The 14,636-nt window shown below is 40.3% G+C and overlaps 1 protein-coding gene across 1 annotated transcript in view; it reads left to right on the forward strand.

Moving 5' to 3' along the window:
- SPTY2D1 (SPT2 chromatin protein domain containing 1) overlaps positions 1-13,599 on the forward strand; it is a 28,116-nt gene extending 14,517 nt beyond the window's left edge. The window contains exons 2-6 of the mRNA XM_050755388.1: positions 2,712-2,826; positions 3,607-5,142; positions 7,217-7,388; positions 8,145-8,222; positions 10,046-13,599. Coding sequence (XP_050611345.1) covers positions 2,712-2,826; positions 3,607-5,142; positions 7,217-7,388; positions 8,145-8,222; positions 10,046-10,139 — 1,995 coding nt within the window. The 3' untranslated portion in view covers positions 10,140-13,599. The remainder of the gene's footprint in view (positions 1-2,711; positions 2,827-3,606; positions 5,143-7,216; positions 7,389-8,144; positions 8,223-10,045) is intronic.
- Positions 13,600-14,636: the final 1,037 nt, after the last annotated feature.

Consider the following 14,636-nt stretch of genomic DNA (forward strand, 5'->3'; position numbering starts at 1 on the left):
CTTGCTCTGTCGCCAGGCTGGAGTGCAGTGGCATGATTTTGGCTCACTGCAGCCTCTGACTCCCTGGTTCAAGCAATTCTCCTGCTTCAGCCTCCCAAGTAGCTGGGTTTATAGGCAGGCACCACCATGCCCAGCTAATTTTTGTATTTTTTGTAGAGATGGGGTTTTACCATGTTGGCCAGGATGGTCTCGATCTCCTGACCTTGTGATCCGCCTGCCTCAGCCTCCCAAAGTTCTGGGATTATAGGTGTGAGCCACTGCACCCAGCCTTTTTTTTTCTTTTTTTAAAGAGATGAGTTCTCACCATGTTGCCCAGGCTGGGCTCTTAACTCCTGGGCTCAAGCAATCCTCCCACCTCAGCCTCCCAAAGTGCTAGGATTACGGACATAAGCCACTGCAACTGGCCAGGAAAATCTTAAGTGTTGGTGAAAAAAAAATCCACCTTCCTCTGCTTCCAAATCCATTAATGGGATGGAGTAGACTGAGTGTGTGCCTCTGCTTACAAGTTTTTGTATGTCTTAATTTGAATCATATTCATGGTGCCCTTTCCACAATGAAAATGTAAGTTGCTTGTGATTAAGACCTGTGTTTATGGTTCTTTTCTTGTAAACAAGGACAATTTTATATATATCTAGTTAGTATTCTCTTTCTCCTCTCCCTTTCCTTCTCCTTTTTCTCCTTTAAATATTGAGCCCCTATCCACTATGGAAAGAGTCTAAAATTAAATTTACAAAGATACGGACTTTAAAGGATCTGATTGTGGCCTAGCCAGGGTGACTGGGAAAGAAATCTGGATGCTGTCTTGGGATTTCTCTCTATTAGGGATATGTCACTTCTCAGCATTGCCATCATGCAAGATTTTCAGGTTGGATTAGAGCCTGCTTCCTTGGCTAGCTGCTTCGTTGGCAGACTAATTTACTCAGAACTTCCAGCCTGTTTCAAGATATGTCGTATTTGGCAGCCGTAGAGTAAGCACATATCTTTTGGTTTTCCTCCAAGAATTTCATACATATTTGGGAATAGTTTTTTGGTTCCTAAGTTGTCTCAATTTGTTCTTGGACATGTTTCTTTTTCTGCTAGCCACAGCAACAGGTACATTCGATGAGAATGCATCTGCCTAACAAAACAAAAAAAAGGAGGATACTTTAAAAATCTCATTTCCTGGATTTAATTCGGAATGGTCCTAGAGGTGAATCATCCCTGGTCTGAATTTATTTTAGCTCTATGTTCATCATATTTCTCTCATAATAGGTACTTATAAAGTGGAAATATTTTTCCTTTTGTAGTTCAAATTAATATTACTTGAGTTTAGTATTTTCTTGATGCAGTTCTATAAAAACTGAGGTCCAGAGGCTTCATCTGTGCCAGGATAATTTGAGCATTTTTGGGGTGTTATAGGAACCTGTCTGAAAAAGAGTTTGTGAGGCAAATTAACATTTACTGAACATAAGAGCTACAGTTAAAGGTTGCCGGGAATTGGGCCTTTATTGCATAGATTTTTTGAAATGCTTTTTTACTGTGGTTTGCCCCTAGTCTTTGTGTGTGGTCAAAGTAAAACTTCAATGTTTCCACGTTCTAGGCGAAATAACATACGTAGCTATGAGTCCCTACTAGAAAATCATCTGGAGTAGTCAGGAGAGAAAATAGTTGTGAGGAGTAGTTTTTTCTGTTTGTTTGAAAAGTTGGACTTCGAAATGCTTCATTCTAATGCAGGCTATTTTTAAACTCAGAATTTTATACATTTACTTATTGATTGATTGATTGATTGATTGAGACAGAGTTTTGCTCTGTCGCCAGCCTGGAGTGCAGTGGTGCATTGTCGGCTCACTGCAACCTCTGCCTCCTGTGTTAAAGCCATTCTCCTGCCTCAGCCTCCAAAGCAGATGGGATTATAGGCGTGCGCCACCACGCCCGGCTAATTTTTGTATTTTTAGTAGAGATGGAGTTTCACTATGTTGGCCAGGCTGGTTGCCAACTCCTGACCACAGGTAATCTGCCCGCCTCAGCCTCCCAAAGTGTTGGGATTATAGGTGTGAGCCACTGCACCTGGCCTAAATCAGAATTTTTTTTTTGAGACGGAGTCTTCTCTGTCACCTGGGCTGGAGTACAGTGGCAGGATCTTGGCTCACTGCAACCTCTGCCTCCTGGGTTCAAGCAATTCTCATGCCTCAGCCTCCCAAATAGCTGGGATTACAGGCACCTGCCACTATGCCCAGTTAATTTTTTGTGTTTTTAGTAGAGATAGGGTTTCACCATGTTGGCCAGGCTGGTCTTGAACTCCAGACCTCATGATTCACCCGCCTCAGCATCCAAAAGTGTTGAGATTACAGGTGTGAGCCCCTGAGCCCAGCCTAAATCAGAATTTTAAAACACAAATAATCGATTCTTCTAGGTGGTGATTTCATTTAGTTACCCAGTCCAGGTACTTTTTTGGAAAATAGCCTGAAAACAATGCTTCTGTGAATTGTTCATTTATGCATTATTTTGGGATGTTACATAGAAACTTTGTACCCAAAAATCATCATACATAATAAATATTTAGTCTGAAATTTTATAGCTAAGCTTTACTATGGGTTATATGATCTCTCAGTTATTCAGAATAGGTTTCACAGTTAACATTTATACCTCTTATTACCTGGCACAGTGCCTTATACCTAATAATATATTTTAAAAGTTGAATTGCTTATAACTTTTACTGTTTTTGTTTTTAGAAAAGGTATAGTTTGGCAGTGGGGCCTCCAAAAAAAGACCCAAAAGTTAAAGGTGTCCAATCAGCAGCTGTACAAGCTTTTCTTAAAAGGAAAGAAGAGGAGCTTAGACGAAAAGGTATGTATCTATAGCCTTATTCTCAATTTTAAAGTCTTCCATCTTCACATCTAGCTTGTACTAAACCAGTGGCTGTTTATAAAAACATAACAGGTCAACAGATTTGGGAGGGTGTGTGTGTGTGTGTGTGTGTGTGTGTGTGTGTGTGTGTGTGTGTGTCCAGGTTAACTGACTGTATTCATGGCTTTACATATGTTATCTCGATCATTTGTATAAACGTTTTCTTTTTTTCTCCCCTTGAAGTAACAGATTTTTGGGGGTTAGTAGCCATATCTTCTAATTGGCCATAGTAAATCCCCAATAAGAACTCCATTCTTTAACTTTGGTTCTGAAAGTGTTTCTACCCATTTTGTGTTTTAATTTTTATTAACAGAATGCTATCTAAAAGGCTAAACTAGAGATAAGTTTTAAAGTCTTTATCTCAAATAGTTCTTCATGCAGATACAAAGAAACTGATTCAATATGTTTAAGTATTCATTGAATCGTAATTAGTAACAACTGCTAAGGGGATATTAATGTTCTTTTAACTTGGTGATGTATTTGGTTTGAAGTATTTTCTATATTTAAAGCTGAAAAGTAAGTCTCCCACTTGCTTTAGTCATATAGAAAAACCCATATGTCTCCCACTCATTATGTAAAGATGACTCATTTGATAGTTGTTCAAATGACTTCCTCATTTGATTCCTAGATGTCTTCAAACTGTAACCTGAATATTGTATTTTCACTTGAGCAATCTTGAGATCTCGAAATAATAACATATTCTTGTTTTGTCCGTTTTAGCCTTAGAGGAGAAAAGGAGAAAAGAGGAACTAGTGAAAAAGCGAATTGAGCTCAAACATGACAAGAAAGCAAGAGCTATGGCCAAGAGGACAAAGGATAATTTCCATGGTTACAATGGGATTCCTATTGAGGAAAAGTCAAAGAAGAGGCAGGCAACAGAAAGCCATACCAGCCAAGGAACCGACCGAGAGTATGAAATGGAAGAAGAGAATGAATTCCTTGAGTACAATCACGCAGAGTCAGAGCAGGAGTATGAGGAAGAGCAAGAACCTCCCAAAGTTGAAAGCAAACCAAAGGTCCCCCTTAAAAGTGCCCCACCACCTATGAACTTCACTGATTTACTCAGGCTGGCTGAGAAAAAGCAGTTTGAACCAGTGGAAATCAAGGTAGTGAAGAAATCAGAAGAGCGACCTATGACTGCAGAAGAACTTAGGGAGCGAGAATTCCTTGAACGAAAGCATCGGAGAAAAAAACTTGAGACAGATGGAAAACTACCTCCAACTGTGTCCAAAAAGGCACCCTCTCAGAAAGAAAGTGTGGGCACAAAACTAAGCAAAGGTTTTGGAGACAGGCATCCTTCTTCCAAAGGAATGCCCCTTCCTCATGCTGAAAAGAAATCAAGACCCAGCATGGCCAATGAGAAACACCTTGCTTGGTCTTCATCAAAATCCATGCCAGGAGAGAGGATCAAGGCAGGATCTGGCAATAGCTCCCAACCCTCACTTCGTGAGGGCCACGACAGACCTGTTTTCAATGGAGCTGGAAAGCCTCATTCCAGCACCTCTTCACCAAGTGTCCCAAAGACTCCTGCTAGCAGGACTCAGAAATCTGCTATTGAGCACAAAGCCAAAAAATCTCCATCCCATCCTAGCCATTCCAGGCCTGGGCCCATGGTCACCCCACACAATAAGGCTAAGAGTCCAGGTGTCAGGCAGCCAGGCAGCAGCTCTAGCTCAGCCCCTGGGCAGCCCAGCACAGGGGTTGCTCGACCCACAGTTAGTTCTGGCCCTGTGCCTAAGCGCCAGAATGGCAGCTCCAGCTCAGGACCTGAGCGATCAATCAATGGGTCCAAGAAGCCAACCAATGACTCAAATCCCTCTAGGCGGACAGTCAGTGGTTCATGTGGCCCTGGACAACCTGCAAGCAGCTCAAGTGGCCCTGGGCAACCCATCAGTGGTTCAGGTAGTTCTGCAAGACCCTTGGGCAGCTCTCGTGGCCCTGGCCGACCTGTGAGCAGTCCACATGAACTTCGACGACCAGTGAGTGGCTCAGGCCCCACTGGGCGGTCTGTCAGTGGCCCTGGGAGATCCGTAAGTGGCTCTGTTCCAGCTGGACGGACTATCAGTAGTTCAGTCCCAGGAAGACCAGTGAGCAGCTTGAGACCTGGGCGAACAATTAGTAGCTCAGGTCCCACAATAAAGCCTAAGTGCACTGTTGTCTCCGAAACAATTTCTTCCAAGAATATCATTAGCCGGTCCAGCAATGGACAGATGAATGGAATGAAGCCTCCCCTATCTGGCTACAGATCTGCCCAAGGTAAAAGTTCCCCTCACCCTAAGGAGTATATATTTGGCATTAGGAAATTGGAAAGAGTTTTTATATTATCAGGGACCCTGTGAACCCCTCATATGCTGTCCTTTAATGTAGTGTAGTTTTGATAGAATCATGATGTTTTATCTGCCCTGTGGTTGAGAGTTCCTTTTTTTTTGTTTTTGAGACAGGGTCAGTCACAGGCTCAAGCAGTTCTCCCACCTTAGCTTCACAAGTAGCTGGGACTATAGGCGTGTGCCACCATGCCTGGCTAACTTTTTATTTTTTATAGAGATGGGGTCTCAATACGTTACCTATACTCGTTTCTAACTCCTAGGCTCAGAGATCCGCCTTCCTCAGCTTCCCAAACTGCTGGGATTATAGGCATGAGTCACTATGCCCTGCTGAGAGTTCCTTTAATGATCATGGCTTGGAAAGGTCTTTAGAAAGAGACTTGTCTAGGATCTCTGTTTTCACCCTTGAAACGTCCCCAAGTGTGATAAACTTAGCTTTGTGATTTGTGAACATTCAGGGTGAATGTACGTGACTTATATATGTATGCTACAATGGATGAATTAATCTACTTTTTCCTGAGGACTAAAGAGACTTGTCTTCAAGGATCAGAGTGTAATTGAAAGCTTATTCAGCAGATATTTCTTGGGCACCCATTATGTGCCAGGAACTGTTTTTAGATTGTACTTGTGTTTCTGCTTGTTATAATGGTTAGTATCAAGGTCCTAAACACTGATCCTTGAGGAATCTACTGTCCCAAGGTGTGTGATCACTGGTGGCACCTGCTAGCTGCTAGGTCATACTTGCTTTATGCTAATAGGCATTTATTAAAGCACTTGTTAGGCTCCATGGAGAATATAAAAAGGAACCAATGATTGAATTACTTGTTTTAAATTTCCTAGTTCAGCTAGACCATTGATTCTTAACAAGGGCAGTTTTGCCCTCCAGAGGACTTTTGGCAATCGTCACAACTGGGGCTATGGGGGATGCTACTGGCATCTACTGAATAGAGGACAGGGATGCTGCTGACAAACAGTGCATGGGATAGCCCCCTGACAACAAAGAATTATCTGGTCCGAAATGTCATTGAGCTAAGGCTGAGAAACTAAGCTAGGGAGACAAGCCATGCATATTATAACAACCGTAGAAGAACAAAAGAAGTGTCTGTAATCAAAAACTAGAAAGTAGTTGTTCCCAGATGCTGGGCTGTTGATCAATGCCTGTCTTAATCAAAGCATTTGATTAAAAAAATGCAAAGTTTTTATCAGTCTTTTGGCAGAATGACAAAAGGATGATGTAGTGAGTTTTTCCTACAGTCAAATTTACTCAGTTTGAACAATATAATCCTGAGAATCATTCATACTTCATTCAACTTTAAATTTTTAAATGAAATTGTGATTATAGTAGATGGTAGCTGCTACTTTTGGTCTTTACTTGGCAAAAGTTAATGATTCTGTGGAGGTTTGTAAACTGTATTATTTTTAGAAATTTTACTGATCTTGGCCGGGTGCGGTGGCTCACGCCTGTAATCCCAGCACTTTGGGAGGCCAAGGCAGGCAGATCACCTGAGGTTGGGAGTTTGAGACCAGCCTGACCAACATGGAGAAACCCCATCTCTACTAAAAATACAAAATTAGCCAGGCGTGGTGGCACATGCCTATAATCCCAGCTACTTGGGAGGCTGAGGCAGGAGAACTGGAACTGCTTGAACCTGGGAGGCAGAGGTTGCAGTAAGCCGAGATTGCACCATTGCACTCCAGCCTAGGCAACGAGTGAGACTCTGTCTCAAAAAAAAAAAAAAGAAATTTTACTGATCTTATAAATTCAGAAATATTGGCACTACTAAGCTAGAAAATGTAACAAGACATTTCTGGTAAGCCCTGGGATAAAACAAGAGTGCTGTTCCTCCTGGATACCATGACACAGCAAGGATGATGACTCCGTGCTAAGGGTCAGCCTGCTTGCTTTGGTTTTTAAGGATACCATCTTAATGATGACTCACAATTTCAGTTTACATAGAACTGCATTGGAACTATTTTAAGTTGTAATATTCTTTATGGTTTCTTAGGTCCTCAAAGGCTTCCCTTCCCTACTGGTTACAAAAGGCAGCGAGAATATGAAGAGGAAGATGATGATGATGAATACGACTCTGAAATGGAAGATTTTATCGAAGATGAAGGAGAGCCTCAGGAAGAAATATCCAAGCACATTAGAGAAATTTTTGGTTATGACCGAAAAAAGTAAGACTAAAGAAGATTCAGATAACTATGACATCCTTTTTTTATTTTAAATAATTAATGTCATGGGGTAATAAACTAATAGTAGAGGCACTGAATATAATTCTTAATTAGGAACCCTTGTGTGATTGTTATTTTAAATAAATGTACTCTTGTAGCACTAAATATTTTATATTTAATTCAAAATAGTTTCTGTAGTTATTTGCATGAGGAACAAAAAATAACCCTTTTACATTGTTACAAGATACATATTTAGTGAGATTGAAGCAGCTTAGTGTAGTAGAAGTAGATTGGCTCTTGAAAGAACAAGCTGTATGTTCTTGGTCCGTTAACCTATCTGCTTCAGTTTCCTCTGGTCTAAAGTCTTTCCCCACCTCATGATGGTCATGAAGCTCAAATTAGATTATTATATATAAAATAATTTTCATATATACCGTGCTTTCAAATTTTAATATAAATTATCAAGTAAATGTAGGTGAGTGAGTTGAAGAAGCACTGTAGGATTGGTACCTTCATGAACATTAGCTTCAGAATAGTTGCCCTCCGAGGGTAATAAGGGCTTATCTAAAACTTGTCTTTACTTCAGAAACCTACCTCTATCCATCCTCCACTCCCGTCACTCGCTGCCAAGCAAGGAGTAATTCTAAATGTGTGCTTGATTTAGTTTTAAAGGAGATACTGATTTTTTAAATGAGAGGACGTAGTTCCTTTTGAAAATTGAAGTTTTCTCTTTTTATCATTTTGATTTCCTTTTGTCAGATACAAAGATGAAAGTGATTATGCCTTACGTTACATGGAAAGTAGTTGGAAAGAGCAGCAGAAGGAAGAAGCAAAGAGGTAAGCATAAAATTTAACACACTTGTGCAAAAATGTCCTAAAAATTCCTTTCTGCTTATAGCTACAGTTGCACCATTGGGAACTGGGCTTTGGGCCAGAGAATTCTGGATTCCAATCCTGTTTACTAGCTGTAGGGCCTTAGACAAATTCCTTAACAGTTCTGTTTTTTCACTGGTTTTTGTTGTTTTTTAGCAGAGATGGGGTCTCACTATGTTGACCAGGCTAGTCTCAAACTCCTGGCCTCAAGTGATCCTCCCATCTCAGCCTCCCACAGTGCTGGGATTACAGGCGTGAGCCACTGCACTGGACTGTCACTGGTTTTTTTGTTTGTTTTTAAGAGATGGGGTCTTGCTTTGTTATCCAGGCTGGTCCCAAAGTCCTGGGCTTAAGCAATCCTCCTGCCTTAGCCTCCCAAAGTGTTGGGATTATAAATGTGAGCCACCATGCCCAGCCTATTTTCTTCTGTAAAATGAGAATATGCTGTTTTACTCATTTAAGTATTACGAGGATTAAGACATGTGTACAAGGTGCCTAGTGTAGTGCCTCACATGTGTGGATACACAGTAAATGTTAGACGCTTCCCCTAATCCTGTTGTAGCAAATTCTTGCTTTTCTTTTTTTTTTTTTTTTTTGAGACGGAGTCTCGCTCTGTCGCCCAGGCTGGAGTGCAGTGGCCGGATCTCAGCTCACTGCAAGCTCCGCCTCCCGGGTTCACGCCATTCTCCGGCCTCAGCCTCCCGAGTAGCTGGGACTACAGGCGCCCGCCACCTCGCCCGGCTAGTTTTTTGTATTTCTTAATAGAGATGGGGTTTCACCGTGTTAGCCAGGATGGTCTCGATCTCCTGACCTCGTGATCCGCCCGTCTCGGCCTCCCAAAGTGCTGAGATTACAGGCTTGAGCCACCGCGCCTGGCCAAATTCTTGCTTTTCTTTCTGCATCAGACACATCTCAATCTTGGTAACCTGTAACATTGCTGGCCTCAGGGATATAGGTATATTATATTTCCTCTGATTTCTGTTTGGCTATCTGATAGTAAGCTAATGATAATTTCTCCACTGGGGTAAAAAGTAATTACTTTGTTTATAGTGGTTCATTTTTTTTTTTAAGAGACGGGGTCTAAGACTCTGTCACCGAGACTGGAGTGCGGTGGCATGATTGCAGCTCACTGCAACCCCCGCCTCCCGGGTTCAAGCAGTTCTTCTGCCTCAGCTTCCCAAGTAGCTGGGACTACAGGTGTGCGCTACCACGCCCAGCTAATATTTGTAATTTTTAGTAGAGACAGGGTTTCACTATATGTTGGCCAGGCTGGTCTCAAACTCCTGACCTCAGGTGATCCGCCTGGCTCGGCCTCCCAAAGTGCTGGGATTACAGGCATGAGCCACTGTGCCCAGCCATAGTGTTATTATAGGTAAATAATTCACCTCAGCCTCAAGCCAGAATACTAAATCTTTTTCTCCCTCTTGCCCATAAAATTTCAAACTAAAGTGTTGGAAGAGAACAAGAATAGAATGTTAATGAATAAATGCTTCTTGCTGTTTATTTTTAAAAGCTATTGAGATAAACTTATATTTTATTATTTTAATGGAAATACTAAGGTTACTAAGGTTTTTGTGGTGTGTGAGTTCTTTTTCCCACTACAGTTTGGGTCTGTGGTCCCTGGTAAAAAAATAGCCCTGCTAGTTTGTTTTCAGTGGTAAAGCCTTGAAGCATTTTGACAGCATCAGCACAATCTATGTGAGCTCCCAGTTGGAAATTTCATTCTTTTTAAGGAAACTGATCATCTCATGTATATTGACAAATACCCTTTAAAAATTCTTTGGCAGCTTAAGACTAGGTATGCAAGAGGACTTAGAGGAAATGAGACGTGAAGAAGAAGAAATGCAACGTCGAAGGGCCAAGAAGCTGAAGAGGCGTTAGCTGCTGCTTTTATTTTTGTGAAATTCTAGAGCTGCTCTGCTGCAAGGATTTCCTGCCTTCAGACTGAAGAAGTCCCCTTACCATTTTAGATTTATACTTGGGTACTCAAGGAGAAGGAATGCATACTGTCATTTGCAGGCTGTCATTTGAGCATAAAATATTTTCAGATATTTTCCAGGGTGAAATCTGTAATGCAGATGATATAATGCCCACATGTGCTCTTATGAAGTTAACTGTTCACAGATGCCAGCCTTGATCCTGATGAGCTATGCACTCTTATGTGGGGCCAGTCACCAGTCAGCCAATCTTTTATTGTTCCTTTGCTACTTTGAAAGGAAAAAAAAGGTTGTCTCTTGATTTCTATAATTCTGCTGATCTGTGAGTAGGGCACTGCCCTGCTCCCAATCAAACTTAGTCTTTTTATGAGAAACCTGGACCTTCCATGAATGTTGCCAGCAATAAAGTGACTTGTCCTAATCTATGGATTGAGAACTTGAAAATGTAGAGTAGAATTTATAACTATCATATGATGTCATCCTGTGACTTTGAAGTACAAAGTAGAATAAATTCTGTATTCATGGATTGGATGCTGAGCATTCTTACTTATTAATTTAGGTGGCTAGAATTAATGAAAAAATTTTCAAGTTAAAATACAGGTTATAACAGCATAATATTGTTTTCTAAATTTTCCTTTCAGATTTACTGTTATGTTGGCTTTAGTGTAAGATAGACAAAGTCACTGTGCTGATTGATTTTTATCTAAAAAAGTTCATTTTTATATTGAAGAAAAAATATTTTATTCAAACATTAGATTTGAAAGAGTAATAGTTTATAAAATAAGGAAGTAACATGTGAGGCTCCCCGCTCCTCTCCTCCCCCATCATAAAAATATTTTGAAATCCCAAGGTGCCCCCGTACCTCGTGACATTAATGACTTCATTTTTTAGCTTGAATTTGTTAGCAAATATTAATGGCAGAAAACCAAAAACTAAATTTATGGTATCGAGAGCACCACCTTCTCTTTTTGCCCATATTGCACTTTGATTTCAAACTATGCACTGTGAAGAGATTTTTTTCCCCAGGTAGGAAGGGATGTTCCTTGTTACCGTTATTTTACTGAGCTGTGGAAACTCATTTTCACCCTTTTTAAAGTCATAAATATAGACTTAATATCCCTTAAGCTTCAAGTCCAAGTAGTTCCAGTCAGGCTGACTTAGGATCAGGCTGGAAGGAAGCCAAGTCTCAAGAACTGTCAGCAACAGAAAATGAGATATGATGCTAGAGAGCATTTGTCCTTGACTGTAAGTACAGAGGCTTGGGGGAAGTGAGACATAAGCTTGTAGGAATAATAAACGTTCTAAAATAAACATTCTGGCTATCTTAAGCCATTGTATGGGGGAGATTAGGAAGTAGAAGGGATTGTCCTACAACAGGCCCTTATACTTCAACGGCCCAAATGTTTTGGTTTATTCCTTTTTATCCATAAAGTCTTTATTCTTCAAGTTTGGGTATTATAGATTACCATTGTTAGCCTCCCTTAATGGGACCATATGAGCCAGGCTTTTACGACTGACTCATTTTGAATTGAGTTTCAAACTTTGAAAGTGCAAGGATTTAATTTTTAAGTTGAATCCCATGAAAGGTGTCATCATCACTAGGAATGACACCCTTTGTAACTACATATAGAACTGTTACAATGGTAGCAGAAAATCCTATTGATTTTATCTCACCCATCTCAGATACCTTCAGTGAAATTAAGGGTAGTGTGATGTCCCATGTAATAAAACAGGCTTAGAACACCAATTCCTCTGCTGCCATTTATGTGCTTTTATTCCCCCTTCAAAAATTTTTTATTGGATATATATATTTTTCAATATTCAGACTCTGAAATCTGTCATTACAATCAAGTGCTTGTCACAGCTGAAATATTTCTGGTGGCTTAAAATTTACTAGTGGTAAATTTATGATATGGTACCGTTCTTTGTACAGAAAGGCACCATTATATTAGAATAAATTTCCAGAACTTAGTGGGAAGAATCAGGTTTTAACCTTGTGTGTCTGTTACTTCTGAGTGCATTTCTGTAATATAAATGTTGATTTGCATCAACATTATAAAAGAGCACTTCTGTGTCTCATTTAAAAGAAAAAAAAAGGTTAAGTCTTTTAAATTTTGGACTTGTTTCCAAATCCTGTCTTCCATGTTGTTCTGCACTTCCTGACCACTCTTATAAAAAGCTCACAAACCTTTGAAGAAACTGGAGTAGGCTGTTATTTCATTAAGGTTTACAAATTAAATGCTTGATTTTTAATGTATTCTCTACTGTTTTAATTTTTGGATTTTCTTAATTCAACATTTGAAGATGTGCCTTTTGGGTAATGTTAATCACGAATGTAGTAATATTTCATGATTGTAATAATGTTACATGATGATGGGTGTGGCATTTTCTAACAAACGATGTGAAAGGAAAGTAGTTTTCATAAAACTCATGGCTCTGATTGCACAGTCCCACTTGCTTTTGATATTGGTATGTCAAAGCAAAGAGCACTTCTTTTAAGGCTACTTTCAGAACTTTGTATTTTCTCTAAACTATAAATGCAGTTATGTCCAGTTGGAGGCCAGGGTACCACATGTCACAGGCAGCCTTACATGTGTGCCGTGAAAAGGTTCAAAGACCGTTCAAAGACCGTTAACAAAAAAGTAAGTCTGGCCGGGCGCCTGGTGGCTCAAGCCTGTAATCCCAGCACTTTGGGAGGCCGAGGTGGGCGGATCACTGGAGACCAGGAGTTCGAGACCAGCCTGGCCAACATGGTGAGACCCCGTCTCTACTGAAAGTTTAAAAATTGGCCGGTGCGGTGGCACGCACCTGTAATCCCAGCTACTGGGGAGGCTGAGGCAAGAGAATCGCTTGAACCCAGGAGGCGGAGGTTGCAGTGAACCAAGATAGTGCCACTGCACTCCAGCCTGGGTGACAGAGTGAGACTCCGTCTCAAAAGACGGATGTGGGAACTCAAATTTTCATTTTTAATATAATCCCCAAGATTTTCTCTAAGAAATAAATTGTTTTGTATTTTGTAACTTAAAGCAGCTATTAGTAAATTTCTGAGATATAGCAGGAGACCAAAACATGTTTGGAAAGAGAATAAATATATGAAGAGAGACTGGCTGTTTTATTTTCAATGTATTGAATATATTAGACTACTATTTATTTTCTGAGTGGATGTGATTAAATATTCAGACGTTTAGTGTATGATTAAGAGTGAGATAGAGATTTCTTTGGAGTTATTAAATCCATCCTGTCTTTTACATAATGGACAAATCAAGTTAAAAAAATTTTTAGGTAGCTTAGCTTGTTTTCTGGTGCTGTTGACCTGCAAGAGAATATACTTTTGCATATACAGGTGAAAGTTTTGCAATTTATGTATATAAGAAATTGTAGGCATTAAAAATATTTTACTGATATTTTTGCTGGTTTGCATTTATTGATTAAAACTTTGAGATATTCTTTAACTCATCACCCTGAACATTTTTCCAGCTAGAAACCTCGATATACTCGTCACACTTCAGAGACAGGGTTTGCCTCTTGCACACACTCCTCTGCTTGTTCTCCCTTACACATTCATGTCTGCTCTAACATGATAGTGCTTCTCTCCCCCTACCAGCTTAAAGAACTGTTCTGCTCTCTGACCCATGTTAGGAGAACTGTTAGGTGGTCAGAGGAATGGAATCTATTTTAGTGGCTCAAGTTTTGGAAGTTTACTCAAATGGAGGGAGGACACAGCTGGGTATATTGTTCCTCTTGTCAAAATGAGCTGGGTCCTGTCTCTTATGATAAAAACAGCTTGAGATAGCTGAGAAGAGGAGTCCTTAGAAATGTACATGAGGCAGGCTGGGCACAGTGGCTCATACCTGTAATCGCAGCACTTTGGGAGGTAGAAGCAGGTGGATCACTTGAGGCTGGGAGTTTGAGACCAGCCTGGTCAACATGGCAAAACCCTGTCTCTACTAAAAATACAAAAATGTGGTGTGCGTTGTAATCCCTGCTATTCAGGGGGCTGAGGCATGAGAATCACTTGAACCTGGGAGGTGGGGGTTGCAGTGAGCCGAGATTGCACCTCTGCACTCTATCCTGGGTGACAGAATGAGACTGTCTAAAAAAAAAATGTATTATGAGGCAAATGGGCACAGCTATACAGCCAGAGGATGTAAGTACTTAACTCACTGGAAAGTGTTGAGTCTAAATCACATAAGAAATAGAAGATGCTAGAAACCTAGAGTCAGAAATTACTAAAGTTTTGCTTATAGATTTTGAATTTATTTTCTTTCCATTAAAAAAAGGTAATCCATTCATTGCAAAGAGCCACTTACAAATAGTTAAGCAAACTTCCAAAAATAACAAAATGTTTTCTATGTAAACAAAAGATCTGCTTTGTTGGAAAAGGTACACTTCTTTAGAATATTGGAACTGTATCAGTCATCCTCAGAGTGGGTACAGTTCC

This window comes from Macaca thibetana, chromosome 14, assembly GCF_024542745.1.
Source record: "Macaca thibetana thibetana isolate TM-01 chromosome 14, ASM2454274v1, whole genome shotgun sequence".
NCBI classification, from domain to species: Eukaryota; Metazoa; Chordata; class Mammalia; order Primates; family Cercopithecidae; genus Macaca; species Macaca thibetana.